Genomic DNA, 16,631 nt, shown 5'->3' with positions numbered 1-16,631 from the left:
GGAGGTAGCTCGTGCAAAGTCCATGGCTTCCATCCCCAGTACTGTGGGGACCAAGGGGAGATGGCCACTCAGAAAGGTTGGCCGTGTGGACCCATCTGACCCGGGCCGGCCTCACCTGCCACGGGGTTGCAGCATTGCGTCTGGAGCCCACGCGTGCTGCAGTGCTGTCCAAGTTCACCCTTCGCCCTTCCCCGAAGCTGGTTGTAGCTGAACCTTGTAGAGGGTTGTGGCCCCCAGGGATCTGCACTCCATGTCTCAGGCCCAACTGTGCCCCCTGTCCCACCAGTCTTGGCCCAGCTGCTGCCCCTGCTGCACGGCAATGTGAACGGGAGCAAGGCGATCATCCGCGAGTTCCAGGAGCACTGCCGCCGGGGCCTGCTGAGCATCGGGGAAGCTAGCAATCCCCCAAGCCCCACCACCCCATGCCCACACACGCCCACCGAGGACGCCGCCGTGCCCTCCAAGGCCAGGCTCAAGCGCATCATCTCCGAGAACTCGGTGTACGAGAAGCGACCCGACTTCAGGATGTGCTGGTACGTCCACCCGCAGGTGCTGCGCAACTTCCACCAGGAGCACCTGCCCGTGCCCTGCCAGTGGAGCTACGTCACCATGGTGCCCTCGGCCCCCAGAGAGGACAGTGGCGGCGTCCCTGCCACGCCACCCAGCCAGGGGACCCCCGTGTCGCTGAAGCGGAAGTCGGCGGGCAGCATGTGCATCACGCAGTTCATGAAGAAGAGGAGGCATGAGGGGCAGGTGAGCCCCCTGGAGCAGTGCTGGTGGGTGGGAAAGTAGAGCCGCTGTAGGCTTGTGTCCCAGCAGAGTGTGTCTGTGACAGCTGGACCTCGGCAACTGCACGTCGTCCCCCAGTCAGTTGACATTAGGTCTCTGCCTTAGTATTGAACACTGTGGCTTTGGACAAACAAGTAACGACGCGTGTGTGCCTCACCGTCTCACAGGGAGGGGCCTTGCCCTGCAAGCCTCTGCAGCTGGGCGGCTCCTTGGTGCCACCCTGGTCACCGTGCCTGGTCTCGCTCCCCCGCCTGAGGGCAGTGACGTGGGCCTCGAGGGCTGCACGTGGATGGTCCCATGGCAGTGAGGAGCTTCAGCCACACAAGCCAGGCTGAGCTTCGCTAAGGGTGGTTGGTGACTGTAGCCACATGTGGTCAGCGTGCCTTCTACTCCCTTTCTGCAGCAAGGACCTCTCTGAAGTTTAGTGGCACTGGTCTAGGCAGGAGCCCAGTGTGTGCTGGATGCTGACCCAGAGCTGCTGACCAGGCACCCAGTGGATGAGAGAGGCCCTGTGTTTGTCCCTGAAGACCCCTTGGAAATCCTCTGCGCAGGGTCACAGATCCCCCTTGGGCTGGTGTGCCGGGCAGTGCATCCCCTGTGCCCACGCTCCCCGGCCCTCTCTGCCTCTCTGGGCTGGCTTCTGACCACTGACTGCCCTTGGTAGCTGCCAGCCTCTGGGGAGATGAGGACTCGCCAGCCCCCGGTGTGTTTCACAGGGTGGCACATAGACTTACAGGTGTGGCAGAGCCATGCAGATGGGCACAGCAGCTGGGGCACCTGCTGGGCATTCGGCGTGGTCTCACCCTGTCGGGGAGCTGAGGCTGCTGCCTGAGTGGAAATGGTGCACATACAGCTGTTTGATTGTGCTGAGCTTTTTCTGTTTTCCGGTTTTCTAAGTTCTCATTCAGTGCTGGAGAATCCAGTGTTCAGTCCTCAGGCATTAATGACCTAGGGGGTGGCTGCGGCAGGCAAGGGCTGCAGGTCTGGCCTGAGGACGCCCCAGCTCCTTGGCCTTGCTTTTTTTTTTTTTTTTTTCCTTTTTGAGACAGGGTTTCACTATGCAGCTCAGGCTAGGGTTCAGCTCACTTTGTAGCCCAGGCAGGCCTTGAACTCAACCGTGATCCACCTGCCTCAGCCTCCTGAGTACTGGGATTATAGGTGTGCACCACCACTCCCAGCCGGCCCTGCTTTTATTTAAGTGTTTTTAAATAGACTGCATTTGCCACACCAGCCAAACAGCCCAAGACCGAAATGTGAGGAAGCAGACATGGTGGTGTGTGCCTGTTACCCAAGCTACACCGGAGGCTAAGGCAGGAGGTTAGCTTGAGTTCAAGGACAGCTTGCGTGTCTCAGTCACTTTCCTGTTGCTGGGGCTCGGTGCCCAGACACCCACGGTTTAAAGGAGGAGAAGTTTATTTTGACTCACCTATTTTAGGTTTATTTGGCTCAGTCCATAGTGAGCTAGTTCCAGGGCAGATGCAGCTCAGGAAAGGGCTGCTGTGACGGAAAATTGCTCGCCCCCTGGCGGCCAGGAAGCAGAAAGAAGCTAGAAGCCAGGTGCCAAAATTAGACCCTTCCAGCATACACCCCAGTGACCACCTCTTCCACCGAGCCAACTGCCAACACCAAGCCCTTGGAGGCACCCCATAACCCAGTCCCCTCCCACAGGCCCAGATCCGAGCACATGAGGTCTTGGGGAGACGAGCAGATATAAGCCATGACACTCGACTTAGCGAGGCCCCCACCTCAAGCGCAAGAAGTGGACAGGAGGACAGCTGGGGTTTCCATCCCCTCTCCCCCCGCCTCTGGCCCTGGCGGTAGTGGCAGTCGATGCCAAGCCACAGCAGCTGGTGGCTCTGAGCAGAGGGACTGAGTGCTGCCCGGTCCCCGTGACGGCATGCGTGCAGTCTGTGGCACTGGAGGAGGGTTCGGTGTTTGAGGTTAGGGAAAACCTCCCCCATGCACACCTACTGCCCCTGCAGGGGGAGGCAGGCAGAGCCGCTCTGAGGAAATGGACCTGCCCCCTGCACACAGGCCCCTGCGGCGGCAGGGCTGGAAGCTCGCAGCCTGGGAGCCTCGGCACCAGCGCTGCCCTTGGCGCTGGTCGTCTTTGTACACAGGAACCTGGTGTAGCATTCGGGCCAGGACTCAGTGGCTCTGCGCCCCAGGAGGGCAAGGAACCAGCGTGCAAACTGCCCCTGCCGTTGCCTGTTGCCCCATTTCTAGGCAAGCAGAAAGCAGATTTGGGGGTTTTGTTTTACAGTGCTGGGGATTGAACCCCGAATGTCACACATGCAAGGCAAGTGCTTGCCATTGTCCTCGCTCAGGTTGGGAGAAGCCTGTGGACCTCTTTCTCCCGCTGCCTTGGCAGGATCCCTTGGGCTTCCGAGACAGGGCCCGGCCAGGCAGAGCAGCCTGAGGGGCTGGGTGATGGCCGCAAACACACCCTGCCCCGCTGAGTGCTCAGCTGTGTATTGAAATGGATAGGTTCAGAGAAAGTGTGTTTTGGCAACAGCCCCCAGAAGGAGGGGTACCTGGCATTGAACCCAGGACCTCCATATTGACCTACATCTTCAGCCCTTTTTAACTTTTTTCACTTTGAAACAATATTAAGTTGCCAGGTTGCCCAAAGGGGCTCCCAACTTGCCGTCCTCCTGCCTCAGCCTCCCAGAGTGCTGGCATGAGTCATGCACCACCACCCCTGGCTCAATTTCGCTTTCAAGCCAAACCAGGAACCCAGAATTTTTTTTTTTTAGTTCATAAGTAATTCACAAATTACTTCTGTGATGAGGTAGATAAATATAGTAGCGGCTTTCGGAGATAGGAGTTTAGTGCATTGCAGAGGACCCAGGGCTTTCCTCTGGCCTTCGGTTCCCTGGTGTACCTCTCAGGTGTGCAGTTTGCCCCCAGATCAGTTGCTCAGGGCTGTCCAGCACAAGGAGGAGTCACAGGACAGAGGCCAGCAGCTAGGGGTTGCTCCCTCTTCCCTGCTGATGGTCTCTGTCCCTTTCCGTGCAGATTGGAGTTGGGGACATGGATGGCTTCCAGGGGGACACAGAAGAGGAAGAGGAAGATGATGGCGACTGTATGATAATGGACATCCCAGGTACTGGGAATGAGAGGAGTTTCAAGCACCTGCATGCTGTGGTTTCAGTGTGCACATCACAGAGATCAAGTTAAAGTACCTAGGAGGGGCTGGATGTGATGGTGCACAGTTGTTCCAGTGCTCTGGGAGGCTGAGGCAGGAGGATTGCAGGTTTGAGCCCTGCCTGGGCAACTTAGTGATTCAAGGAGACCCTGTCTCAAAACAAAAAATTTTAAAAGGGCTGGGGATATAGTTCAGTGCCATATCCCTGAGTTCTATCCCTAGTAGTGCCAAAAAAGATTTGGGCAGGTTTCTGGGCAAGGTGATCCAGGAAGAGGGAAGTCCTCACAACAAGCATGGCTGAGCAGAGCAAGCTCAAGGAGAGAAGGGGTGGGGCTCTGCATGTGGTACGAGCCAGGGCAACACGGTGCCAGGATCGACAGGGCAGGGAGCCCGTGGACGCAGCAGCCTCTCTCTTCTCCAGAGGCCCAGGACCTGTGCGAAGCCACATCTGGAGCCGAAGGCACCGTGGGGATGGACACCAGCGAGGGGCCGCTGTCTGCAAGCCCGCTGGGCGCCTCCTGAGCAGCCGGCAGCGCCCGTGGACCAATGCCCCACACACCCGATACTTGAACATACTGCCAACTCCTGTGTAAAGAGCACTTTGTCCCGCTTCGCAGGCCTCTTGGGGTCTGGAAAGGTTTATATGGATTTATATGGATGCCTGATTAGTTCTTGACATTTGTAAAAATCTCCCTTCCAAAGCTGCATATTAATCTGTCCTTTAATAAAGCATTATTTTGAGGTGTGACCTGCACAGGCACCTGCTCAGGCCCTGAGGCACGCAGGTGCTGGGTCAGACACATGTAAATGAATTGAATTGCCAGGCGCCTGCGGCCCCGGTGGACTCTGGCCTGATGTGGAAGTGTATAAACTTGTTCTCTCCTGACCTCCGCCTGTCTGTTTTCTCTCCTGTGTATGGGGTCTTTGGGTGTACCCCAGCATGTGTATGTGGAAGCTTGGTGCCCCTAGGAAGTGCCTGCCCTACTGCGCTGAGCAGTCCTCCTGCTGAGCTGGTTGCAGGTAAGGCTTTCTCCCTCCTCCTCCCCCGGGGGTGGCTGAGGAGCTGTGTCCTGGGTCCGGACTCAGTGACATCCACGCTGGGCACCTCGGGGGAGGGTGGGTGTGAAGAGCAGTCTAGAGATAAAGAGTCCAGACTGTGACGACCCCAACAGCTGGCCTGCAGGGGCCAAGTTTGGGTACTTTGCACATCCACACCTGGACCAGACTCCTATGGCGTCTGCCCACACGGGAGGCTGGTGCTTTGCGCAGAGCAGACTGGTCAGACACAGCCAAGCAGGCAGCTCCATCCATCCCTGGCCTTGCCCAGGCTGCCCTCCCAACAACACTTTGACTTTTCCCATCTGGCTGAAAGTAGGCCCCCAGCCTCCTGCTGGGGAGTACAGCCCACCACCCTTGAAGGTCCCCTTAAGCCAGTGCAGTTGGCACTGGCAAACTAGCAGTGTCCTAGAAACAGCTGGCAAAGAACAGGCCAGTGACACCTTGGTCCTCAACACAATGAGTACCCATGGCCAGCTGGGGCCTCCAAGCTGCAAGTCTGGCTGCAGATGGCAAAGGCAGGCACTGGCTGGAAGGGATGGGGCCAGCCTGGGGCAAGAGCACAGCCCTGGGCACCTTGCCACTGCACAGCTGGTTGCTCCACCTACCAAGTGGCTAAACAGCAGTTTCATCCTCACTTCTGTGGCTGTCTTTGGGAAACCACAGTAAAACCAGGCCTGTAAGTGCCTTGAACTGTATAAAGTTTGAGCAAGTTCTCTAAGGGCTGATAGGTTGGGAACCTGGTCCTCAGGGCTGTAAAAGGGAGGTATGAGCCCTTTAAGGGGTAGTGCCTGCTGGGAGGTCTCTGAAGAGCGCTTTTCCCAGAAGAGATGGACGGAGTGTGTTCCCAATGATAAGGAACACAGACACCCTGCCCTCCCTGTGCTCTAGCTCCTGAGCCCCCGTGCAACCTGCCATGATACACCCATAAAGACCCTCAGCAAGACCACGCCAGCACTGAGCACCACAATGTACAACTGCACTGGTGAACTGCTTTCCTTTCTACTTTACCCAGCTTTGGACATTACCATGACAAACTCGATGAACATGCAGGGCGCAAAGGGACCTCTCTATTCAGGTGTGGGTTGGCTCTCAGGGTGCGGGCAAATTGGCCCTGCTGAAAACAGCTGGTTTGAAAACTTGGCCTGGTGCTGCCTGCCCTGCATCACGTGGTTTGAGTGTCAAGAGAACGCTGTATTCAAATCTGTTTATTCAGGTTTATAAGTTAGAAGTTACAGATCTGTGCTGTCAGGCCAGCACTTCCCTGTGGTTGTCACCAGCTCCAGTGCTGGATGGGCCACCTCAATCCACAGCACGGGGGAACTGTGCCTGAGCAGCTCTGCCCACCAGTGTGCCCTGCTGCTCCAGGGCACTGGCACAGTGCTGCCCCTCAGCCCCCCAAGGGACCAAGTCTCGGGTGAGCCTGGATCTACAGCCTCACAGCCAGCCAGCGCCTCCCTTGCCTGGGACTTGCACTAAACAGGTGCTTCCAGAGGTTCTCATGGCTTGGGACAGGGACAGGACAGGGACAGGCGAGCAGAAGACAGACCCGGGCAGAAGCCAACTCTGCCTTTATTTCAGGAGAACTGTTCAATGGCCTCCAGGAGCTCCGGTTTCAGGACGGAAGGGTCTGGCTCGGCCCCCGCGGCCCTGATGTCTTCCAGCACAGCCATGTCCCACGAGAAGGTCAGGAGGGCCGAGGGCACCTGGGGGGGTGGTCAGATCATCACCTTGTTCCCAAGCGACAGCAAAGGAGGACAAAGTTGGGCACAGTTGGCCATTCACACGGGGGTCCCCTCCAAGGGGTGACTCGGGTTCAGGAGGCCTGGGCCTGTCTGAAGTCCTCTGAGGCCCCACCTGCGCCTCCACATCCTCCCCAAGAACCATCACTCCAGGAGGGAAACAGCTACCGTTACACATCCCTGGACATCACAGAGCAGGCCAAAGTGACAGGGATTCTTTTGGGAGGGCAGGGTATGTATCAAGAATCAAATATAGGGCCTTCACATGGAGCCACAGGCCTCACCCTTTTTTATTTTTCAAGACAGGGTCTTATTAAGCCTCAAAATTACTCCAACTCAAGATCCTCCTGCCCCAGCCTCCCAGAACGCTGATATTACAGGTGGGTACCATACTGGTGGAATTCAAAGGAGCTAGGCCCAGGACCCTCTCCCAAGTACTGCCAACCCAGAGGCCTCCCCTTTCTCTCCTGGGCCCAGCAACCCACCTCCCCGAGCCTGCTGGGTAACAAAACAATTTCCTAACCCGCTGCAGCCCCTCACTCACCAGGCCGCACTCATTCAAGGCCACATTCTCATCCTCAGCCAACTTCTGTCCGCCAGAGGCCAGCAGCTCAAAGGGCAGCCAATCGCTCTGCAAGGCCCCTCGAACGAACTCATACAGTGCTGACAGCCGCTCCCGAGCATAGAAGGTCCCTGCAGGTCAGTACCGTCAGCGTCAGGACGCAACAGGCAGCCAGAACCCTGCCAGCCCCACCCCACCCCACCCCACCCGCCGCTCACCCGCTTACCCTGCAGCAGGCAGCCATCGGGCAGGCGCACGCGCAGCAGCGTGTAGTTGTACTTGCGCAGCTCCCGCTGCTCCTCCTTCTCCCGCATGGCCTTAGTGCGCAGCACACTCAGCCGCTCCACTGCGTCAGCCCTGGGAGCATGGAGCCTCGGTGTCAGGGCCCACGCGCCCAGCACGCCCATCTGCCCACCACACTGCGTGCACTCCCGGCCTACCGGAGCCTTTGCTCACGCTTGAGCTCCTCTGCCGTGAGGCTGAAAAAGTCCCCAGGCAGGTCGAAGTGCGAGGCCAGCGGTGAGGGCCGGAAGACGCGGAGCTGGCGGTCCAGCTGGGCCCGCACTGGCTCCGCCGCCAGCAGCTGCTCGCGGTGCCGTGCCAGGTTCTGCAGCTGCGCCTGCGCGACTTCGCTTAGCACGTAGTACTCCTCTTCCACACCCTCTGCGTGAACACGCACAGGGTCAGTCACTGCACTGCCCGAGTGGGCCCCACCTTCAGATCAGGCTACTGGTCCCCTCCTCTCACCCTGATCCAGGATGGGCAGCAGCATCTTCTGGAAACCAATGGCCTCAAAAAATTCCTGGGTCCCTTCCAGGCACGTGATGCGTTCCTGGGGGTGAGGAGAGGTCACACAGGCCCCCTCCTCCAGACCACACCCCACCCTGTCCCCAGACTGAGAGCAAACATCCTGGGATGTTTTTCTGTTTCATCTTTTTTTTTTGGTTTTTCTCCGGTACCAGGAACCGAACTCACGACCTTGCGCTTGCCAAGCAGGTGCTTTGCCGCTGAGCTAAATCCCCAGCCCCCTCTGTTTTATCTTTTGAGACAGGGTCCCACTGAGCTTTCCAGCCTGGCCTCAAACTCGCATCTGCTTCAGCCTCCCAAGTGCCTGGAGGACTGGTATGGACCACCACACCCAGCTCCAAGGATGCTGTTCTGAGGGAACAGAGCCTGCAGCCTCCACCAGCGCCTCAGAGGCAGTGGCGCCCCCAGCCGGCCACCAGGGTCTGAGGGGCAGGCTGCAGGGGAGGCACAGGCAGGGTGGCTGCACCCCACCATGTTCCAGGAAGCCCAGTCTGTATCTGCATGAAACCCTCCCACTCAGACGTGTCCTCAGAGAATTCAAACTCAAGAGTCACACAGCTTGGGAGGAACAGCCACTACGTCCACCTGTCCTGTGTGACCCGTCCAGAACCCACACTCAGGCCCCATGCCCCAGGTCTCAGCCACACACTCGCGTCAGGGCACAGCCCACCTGGAACACCTTGTTTTGCAGCTTGATCCTCCGGTATTTCTCCTCCTCTGGATGCAGGTGGATGTTGTCCAGGTACCTGGGAAGGACAGTATGGGGCACAGGCCTGCTGGTGCCTCAGCTTCTGAACCTCTCCACTGGGTTAAGTCATCCTGTGGGCGCCCCATGGAACCGATGTCCCCACCAGGATCCCCCAGGAGTCCTCCCTGCCCCTGAAGGCACCAACCGATCCATCAGGAGAAACAGACCGAACCAGACAGCGGCTATCACTGGGGGCTGTGAACAGCAGGCAGGTCCAGGCCCACCTGATCCGCTCACCACACCCTGTCCCACTCACATGTCCCCTGGATGCCTCACAAGGGAGCCCCCAACTCCTCAGATCCTCTGTCTCACCAGCAGGTAAACTGAGGCACAACTGGCCCAACCCCTCCCCAGGGCTTGCTCACTTGGCGATGGTATCCACGCCTAGCTTCACCTTGTCCCGGTCTCTGTTGAATGTGTGGATCTTCATGATGGAGGCAGCCACAGGGTCAGTGGAGAAGTGCTGGGGAGGGGGAGGAGGCTGAGGCCACGCTCACACTGCTGCCCAGGGACAGGAACGGGGACAGCAACAGTGCTGATGGAGCTCCTGGGGCAGGGCAGCACTGAACTGAAGCCTGTGGAGACCCAGCCCTGCCCCCCTGCTGCTCTCCGCTCTGGGGACCCATGGTGGTGGCCAAAAAGGAGAAGAGACAAGGCTGGAGGTGCGGCCTGCAGGGCATGCACAGGCCTTGGACTCCATTCCTAGCACCAAAAGCAAAAAGAAAGACAAGTGCACCCCAGCTGACCCCTAGCACCGACGTGGCCGGAGTTCTGCCCACACTCTGGCTTCAGAGCCACAGCAAGTCCAGCCCGGAGCCCTTGAGGCCTGGGCGCCCACACTTGACACCACCCTGCAGCCTGCCAGGCCACACTCTGGCTGTGGGATGAGACACAGAGGTGATACATCCCTCACTGGGCACACAGCAGGCAGGGGAACGCACATGAGTCTGTGACCCGATATCTAAACAGAAGTGGAGGTGGCCAGACACCCCAACCCCTTCCCTGGGCCTACCTGCTCTCACAGGGGTGGGGCAGTCACAGCTGGAACCCTGGGAGGCCCAGATGCCAGCAGGAGCCCAAGGACTGGACACCTGAGGCCAAAGCCATCATGCTATTTATAGTCCACAGCCAGGGGGCCAGGAATATAGCTCAGTGGCATAAGTGCTTGCCTGACAAGCACAAGGTCCTGAGTTCAATTCCCGGTACAAAAAACAAAAACAAAAAAAACCAGATCAACAAGTATAGTCCATAGCCAGCCACAGCACCCTGCCCTGGCTGGGTAACAGGGGAGGACAGCAGCCCTGTGAGGAGCTTTCCTCCACAGGGGAGCCACATGAGGATCACAGTAACGAAGGTCAGACTTCACATCTCAGCAGCACAGGTGTTCCTGCTGAAGCAGGCCAAGAAAACTGAACAGGTCTGGGGGTAAAGGAAAAGCTCCACGCCTCATACTACCCTCGGAGATGAGCTCTAGCTGGGTTAGCGCTTCCAAACATTCAGACAAGCAAGACAGAACACAGAAGAAAGCAGAAGGATGCTAGGAAAAGCATGGAAGAATCATTTTAGAGTGAAAGTAGAAAAGGCATTCCTAACTGGAAGCCATGACGTCAGACAGAGTTAGGTCCCAGAGACCATAAATTCCTATCTGGCAAACAGACTGAAAGCAGAAAATGCAGAGCTGGAAATAGATACAGATCAGCAGAAGTCTAACCTCGCTAATGTGAAAAGAGCGCCTACAGATCAGTAAGAAAAAGCAAGCACACAACGAAAAACACAAAAGGCACGATCTCACGCAAACATGGCAAACCGGACTCCAAGAAAGAGGAATGCAAACTAAACCTGCCCTAAGACACTGATTTCACCTATTAATCTGGGTGAAGATCAAAAAGTGGCAGCCCACAGTGAGGGCGAGAGAAGGCCGTTTTCTCTGGCTCTGCTGGAGGGACTGTGAAGTGGGACCACCCGGAAGGAGTCACCTGGTTAGGGGGACCTGGATCACGGCTGAGGGTGTCCTTTGTCCCCACAACTGGCTTTTGCAGCTGAGCCTGCAGTGTGAAGTGCTGTGCGGGCAAGCTTCTCACTGCACAGCTGCTTTACTATCAGAAGCCTGGGGATAGCCAATACACCCAAATGGTTTCAGTGTCTTTTAAGAGCCAAGGAATTACGCAGAGCGCAGCCCTGGGAGCCACCAAAGGGAATACAGAATCTTCCCCAAAGTCCAGCCCAGAAGAAAACAGAGCAGGGAGGTACAGAGAACAGAGCAACACTCTTGTTACCGCCTGGCTAATCTGGGGAGGTGGACAGACACCCAACTGGACAAAGGAGGCCACATGCCAGGACCTGCAACCGTGCCTCTGAAGTCATGGCTGAGGGGAAGGAAGGCAGCAGACCCGAACACAGGAAGGGCGCCCTGCCTCCTCCAGGTACCATCCATGTGAGCAGAAGGGCCCAAGAGAGGGGAAAGAAATAGAGAGGCACAGTTGGCCCAGCACTGCCAGCTTAGAAGACGGAAGGGACTCGAGGCGGGGCTGCGGGATTCTCTCGGCACCAGGGCTTGTTATGATAGTGTCAGAAACTCACACCTGGGTAAAGGGTGTCTATGTGTTCTGTGTTAAATTGCAATTTTTCTTTTCTTTTTTTGCAGTACTGGGGATGAAACCCAGGGCCTTCTCACTGACTGACATCCCCAGCCCCTTTTATTTTTTACTGTGGAATAGGGTCTCACTAAGTTGCCCAGGCTGGGACTGAACCCTCAATCCTTCCGCCTCAGCCTCCCCACAGTGCTGGGATCACAACCATGTGCCATCACACCCAACCACAGTTTTTCTTAAAGTTGTGAAACTATTTCCAATTAAGGGGCCTGCGTGGCAAGCGCAAGGTCCTGAATTCAATTCCCAGTACCAAAAAAACCCAAAAAAACAAAAAAATAAACAAACAAAAAAAAACAGGCCAGGAATATAGCTCAGCGGCAAGGTGCCTGCCTGGCAAGCGTGAGGTCCTGAACTCAAATTCTCAGTTAAAAATAAAAAATTTCCAATTAAAAGCTAAAGGAAAGCACCCTGCAAAAGCTTTTCCTGTGCTGATGCAGTGCTTCACAGCTGCCACACTAAGCACAAACAGCACAAGACTCTCTCCATGGACACCAGCGCAGTGTGCGGAGACTTCTGTGCTACCGAGAGGCACCTCAGAGACGGACCTGACCTACTCGCAGGGGTCTCCAAGGTGGGGTGGTTGGCGGGGGGGGGGGGGACAAGCTTTTCTCCATCTGCTCTTATGAGCAGACAATCCTGTGGCACACCTAAGTGTCCCCTCTTGACACCAGGGGCAGAAACAAGAACAAGCTGAGTGCTATCGGGCAGCTGCCTGGCATGTGCAGGCCCTGTAAGGCCTGGGCCTGGGGCTGCCAGGCACTAGGGGTGAACACTCACCGACAGAATGGCCTCTCGGATGTGAGCGTCCCGCTGGTCCTTGCGCAGAGTGGCTCCCGTGAGCGGGCAGGTGAAGTACACGCCGGACGCTGGCAGCTGGGTAGAATCTTCTTCTTCGGGTCCAGATACCTAGGGGCAAAGGCATCTGAGCCCGGACTGTGGGCAGAGCACTCCCGAGCCAGGGTGTGGAGTGCGGCCTTTAGGGCAGACAGCAGCCCCAGCACTGTCCCCTCCATTTGTTAGCCAGGAGTCCTCTTAGCCAAGTAGCTGAAGGCCTTCCTCTGAGGGCTTCCTGGTGCCCCAGTCCGTAAAGCATCCCGCCCTCCTCTGCTGCCTCACAATTCACCGACGGGGAACGAGACCCCCAGCAGCTCTGCCTCTGTACAACCCCAACCCCGCCCAGTGCTTCAGGTTCTAGACTACATCCAGGTCTCTTCCGTTTGGAATCTACACACACCATGGTCCCACTCCTGCCCTGCCAGCGCCAAGGCGCGTGACTGAGGAGCTAGCTCACAGCTCTGAACTTGTTTTCTCCTGAAACGTGGGAGCTACACCCCCAGCTGCTTCCAGGGGCCATGAGGAGGAGCCTGGAGCTAACCTGGCCAGTGCAGCCTCCACTCGCCACAGTCCTCCTCACAACACGCCCGCACCCAGCCCGCCTCTGCGTGCACTATGGGGCTCCCAACCACACTGGAGCCCTGGGGGCAGAAGATGGAGCCGTGGGGCAGCGGAGACCACGCTCTGCACACAGCCCTTCCACACATCCCTCAGTCTGGATGCTTTACCACGTTGGTCCCTGGTGTCTCCGGGCTGCCACTGACAGTCGCTTCTGCTTGAAGTTCCTTCCTCACTGAAAAGAGCACAGATGGGAAGGGATGAAGGCCTCTGCCCTGTCCCCAGGTCCCCTGGTCCGTGCTTCTAGGGGCCAGGACCTCCCATGGGCTTTGCCTGTGTCTGTCCCCACCTGACCTCACTTTCATTCCTCCAAGGCCTAGCACACCCGCCCTTCATCAAGAATTGTCCCTGTCACCTTGCCCCCAGCATGTCAGATACACTGCTGCCTGGCACTGTGTGGTCCTCTGACCTTCTCCTAGCTGAGAATGAACTGCCCTGGTGGTGCTGGTCCCCTTCCCATTCCCATCGGCCCAAGCACCAGCTCCCACACTTCGGCCTGAGGGCAGCCAACTCTCACCCTGGTTCCGGATGGAGTCCTGTGACGTGGGGCCTCGGGCCCTGGGCTGCTTCTGCTCTAGTCGGGCCAGGGCAGCAGCAGCCGCCATCTGTGCCTCATCGGTGGGTCCCTGGCGGGGCTGCCGGGGGGCTGACTGGCGCGCCTTTTCCTTGGGGGCCTTCTCCCTGGACAGAGATGGCAGTGAGCAGCCTCCCGTGGTGGCCAGCGTGGGACAGCATTTGCCCCTCCCGGTTCCTGCCGCCTGCCCCATCAGACACACATCCCTGCATCCCTGTACCTGGCTTTCCAGCGCATACAGGCGGAGGGGTCAGGGCCGTGAAATGGTGGGTCTGCCCCTTAGGATAAATCTTGCCCAACCAGGCCTTTGCATCCCTATCTATACAAAAGGCTAATGCAGCCGGACATGGTGGTACTTGCCTGTCATCCCAGCACTCTGGGAGGCTGAGGCAGGAGGACCACAAGTTCAAGCCCAACCCAAGCAGCTTAACAACTCAGCAAGATCATGTCTCAAATATCTGTGTCCCATGTACTCTTGAGGTGCTCAGGAACCATCCTTCCAAAAACCTTTGGGGGTTTGCAGCAGTTGTCCCCAGGCTGTGATGTGACAGAGCTTTCACCTCCTGTCTGCCCAGGTGATGGGCAGCATCAGCTGGCTGCAGGATCCTCTTTTGCCATCCCCGGTGCTTCCACCTCACCTTCCTCGTCCCTGGGGACCCTTCCAGACCCCAGCAGCTGTGCCATCTCAGCACTAGGATGTGCCTGAGCTCTGTGCTGACTGCTAATCCCTGAGCTAAGCTCAGATGCTTGGCTGCGACCCGCCTCCCCCAGCCTGCCCATCTCCCTCATCCTCCCAGGAAGAGGATCTCTGGGTAAGGAAGGTGATTCCTAGAGACAGAGTGTCCCAAGACACCTCAACCAACTTGACAGGGACTCTCCTGCCCTGGGCAGCGGGAAAGTCCTTCTGAGACCCAGGCTAGGGCCTGTACCTCCACACACTGCCCTCCCATGGCACGCTGAGCAAAACCCCAAAGCGTCCTTCCCCCTGTCCACATTGGGCTCCCTGCTGTCCTGCTGCATACCAGTTCAGCAGGTCCCTACTGCAAAGTCCTTGTGCTCCCTGTGCCTTCTGGTCAAGCTGTGCCACCCAGGGTTCTGGGAGGGGTAGGGGGCTGGGTTGCTGCAGAGGTGGAGGGGACTGACTGACGTCCGTGCGCTGAATCTGGCCACATCCCAGCCGATGCTCAAATGCCACCTTCTCAGAGGCCTCCTAGAGCACCTCCCGGGCAAACCTTATCCACCAGGTGGTCAATGAAACCTGACAGGCATCTGTCCTGTCCACACCAGGTGTCCCCAGGGTCTCACTCTGATGCACGCCGCACACACCAGCCCCCTGCCTCTCCCAGACATACACGGCCCTCCCACACCCTATCCCTCAGACACCTTTAAGGGCATCACAGCCTCTCCCAGTCTCTTCCCAGCCCTCTCGCGTGCTCCAACGCCGGAGCCCAGGAACCCTATTCCTGGGGACACGAAACCTCACATGACATCCCAGGGCCGGGGCTATACCTGTTCCTCCGGGCAGAGCCCCAAATCTGCGGTCACCCAGATTCGCCAAACCCATCTGTTTTGTTTTTGTTTGTTTGTTTGTTTTTTTGTTTTTCTCCGGTACCGGGAACCGAACTCACAACCTTGCGCTTGCCAGGCAGGCGCTTTTGCCGCTGAGCTAAATCGCCAGCCCCTCGCCAAACCCATCTGGAACCCCCTCTTCCCCCGGAAGCCTCTTCCTTGTCATCTGCTTCTTCCTCCGAGGTGTCCTAGTATCTATCCCCAACTCCCCGCACCTCCACCCGCCTCATCTTCTCCCAGCGCCTTCCCACCCTCTTCTTACGCCGTTCCCGGCCCCACTTTGCGCCGCCCCTGGTGTCTCCCTTTCCCCGCCCACACCCCTCCTGGCTAAACTACTCTCAGTCCGCTGCCCGCCACAAGACGCCCCCTTTCTCCCAGCCCGAAGGGCCTCCACTCCTCCAACTCCCACTCTGGGTCTCGCTAACCCATCACGCTCCGCCCCGACCGCGCCCCCAGAGCCCCACCCAGCCCTAGCCCACGCCCAGACCACGCCCTCAAACCCCCACGCTCCGCCCCTCCATCGGGACCGAGATCTCCCGAATCCGGCCGCCCCTCCTGGGCCCCGGTCCTCTCCGCCCCGCTCCGCCCCTGATCCCGCCGGCTTTCTCTCGCCCCTCCCTGTCTTCCTCAGGCCCCGGCACAGCCACGCACCCTACGGAGTCTGTGAGTTTCTGACCCGGCCCCGCGCTCTTGAACTTGATGTCAGCCTTGATCTCCTGGAACAATTTCTTCATGGTGGCGGCGAGCCCGGCGGCGGGGAGCCGCGGGGGGCCGCGGGGTGGGGGGCACAGGGCCCAGGAGGGAAGAACCCGCAGGTCCCAGTAACCGGAAAGAAAATATCGCAGCGCCGGAAGTCCCTCCTCCACGCAGACACCCACGTGACAATTGGCTCAGCGCGCCTCTCTAGCGCTTCGCGCCTCACTGGCCTGAGCGTCCCCTCTGCACTCTGGAGCCTCGTCTCGGTGGTCTTCCCCCCCATCGGTTGCCAGGACGACGAGCAGGTTTCCTTCTGCGTCCTCTGTTGGCTTCCCAAAGGATTGGAAGGCGAGGGAAGGACAGGCCGACTCCTTCCCCAAGGGGAAAGCACGGGCCCTGACCTTTGCCCTGCTGAAGAACCTTCCCTGGCTCTCCGGCGTTTATGCAACAAAGTGCCAATTCAATGTGAGGACTTTCAATGGTCCCACGACCCACTGTAGTTTGGACGCCAGCAACCACCCCAGACACTGTTACACACCTTGTTTTTGTCTTTTTTCTTTTTCGGTACTGGGAGTGGAACCCATGGCCTTTGCACGGGAAGATATCCCAAGCCCTGTCTTACTTTTCTTTTTCAGACAGGGTCTGGCTAAGTTGCCATGTTGCCCGCCCCCGCCCCCTCCCCGGTCTCACTTGCGTTCCTCCTGCCTCAGCCTCCTAGAATGCTGGAATCACAGGTGTGTGCCACCGCAGCCAGTTCCAAAAAGCACCCTATGTGCGAGAAAGCGCCGATTGGCCCTAGGGGTCCACTTGGGTAATCAAGACAGAAATGAGCCGACA

General features: G+C 58.1%; 2 protein-coding genes across 5 annotated transcripts in view; one reads left to right on the top strand and one right to left on the bottom strand.

Moving 5' to 3' along the window:
- The window catches only part of Chaf1a (chromatin assembly factor 1, subunit A (p150)), a 32,103-nt gene extending 27,280 nt beyond the window's left edge, over positions 1 to 4,823 (top strand). For all 4 annotated transcript variants that reach the window (XM_013505364.1, XM_005405794.2, XM_013505363.1 and 1 more), the window contains 3 exons: positions 287 to 753; positions 3,808 to 3,895; positions 4,359 to 4,823. In XM_013505364.1, the coding sequence (XP_013360818.1) occupies positions 287 to 753; positions 3,808 to 3,895; positions 4,359 to 4,459 (656 nt within the window). In that variant the 3' untranslated portion in view covers positions 4,460 to 4,823. The remainder of the gene's footprint in view (positions 1 to 286; positions 754 to 3,807; positions 3,896 to 4,358) is intronic.
- A 1,362-nt stretch (positions 4,824 to 6,185) lies between these two features.
- On the bottom strand, positions 6,186 to 15,958 carry Ubxn6 (UBX domain protein 6). Its single transcript, XM_005405793.2, has 11 exons — positions 15,750 to 15,958; positions 13,473 to 13,636; positions 13,066 to 13,130; positions 12,281 to 12,409; positions 9,218 to 9,315; positions 8,775 to 8,850; positions 8,045 to 8,129; positions 7,738 to 7,960; positions 7,524 to 7,654; positions 7,280 to 7,428; positions 6,186 to 6,699 (listed from the first exon to the last, which is right to left on the bottom strand). Exons 1-11 carry the CDS (start codon positions 15,830 to 15,832, stop codon positions 6,571 to 6,573), a joined length of 1,332 nt encoding a protein of 443 aa, XP_005405850.1. The 5' UTR covers positions 15,833 to 15,958; the 3' UTR covers positions 6,186 to 6,570.
- Between the last annotated feature and the right edge of the window lie 673 nt (positions 15,959 to 16,631).

This window comes from Chinchilla lanigera, unplaced genomic scaffold (genome assembly GCF_000276665.1).
Source record: "Chinchilla lanigera isolate Chin_1 unplaced genomic scaffold, ChiLan1.0 scaffold00094, whole genome shotgun sequence".
Taxonomy (NCBI): Eukaryota; Metazoa; Chordata; class Mammalia; order Rodentia; family Chinchillidae; genus Chinchilla; species Chinchilla lanigera.
The sequence above is the reverse complement of the archived record's forward strand: the minus strand, read 5'-3'. Positions and strand labels throughout refer to the sequence as shown.

Excerpts from the sequence above, each read along its gene's own strand:
- Ubxn6 (XM_005405793.2), bottom strand. The coding sequence starts at position 15,832 with ATGAAGAAATTGTTCCAGGAGATCAAGGCTGACATCAAGTTCAAGAGC. Across the intron at positions 7,429-7,523 it reads CGATGGCTGCCTGCTGCAGG|GGACCTTCTATGCTCGGGAG; the intron begins GTAAGCGGGTGA and ends ACTGACCTGCAG. Across the intron at positions 6,700-7,279 it reads CCTTGAATGAGTGCGGCCTG|GTGCCCTCGGCCCTCCTGAC; the intron begins GTGAGTGAGGGG and ends CCACCCCCCCAG.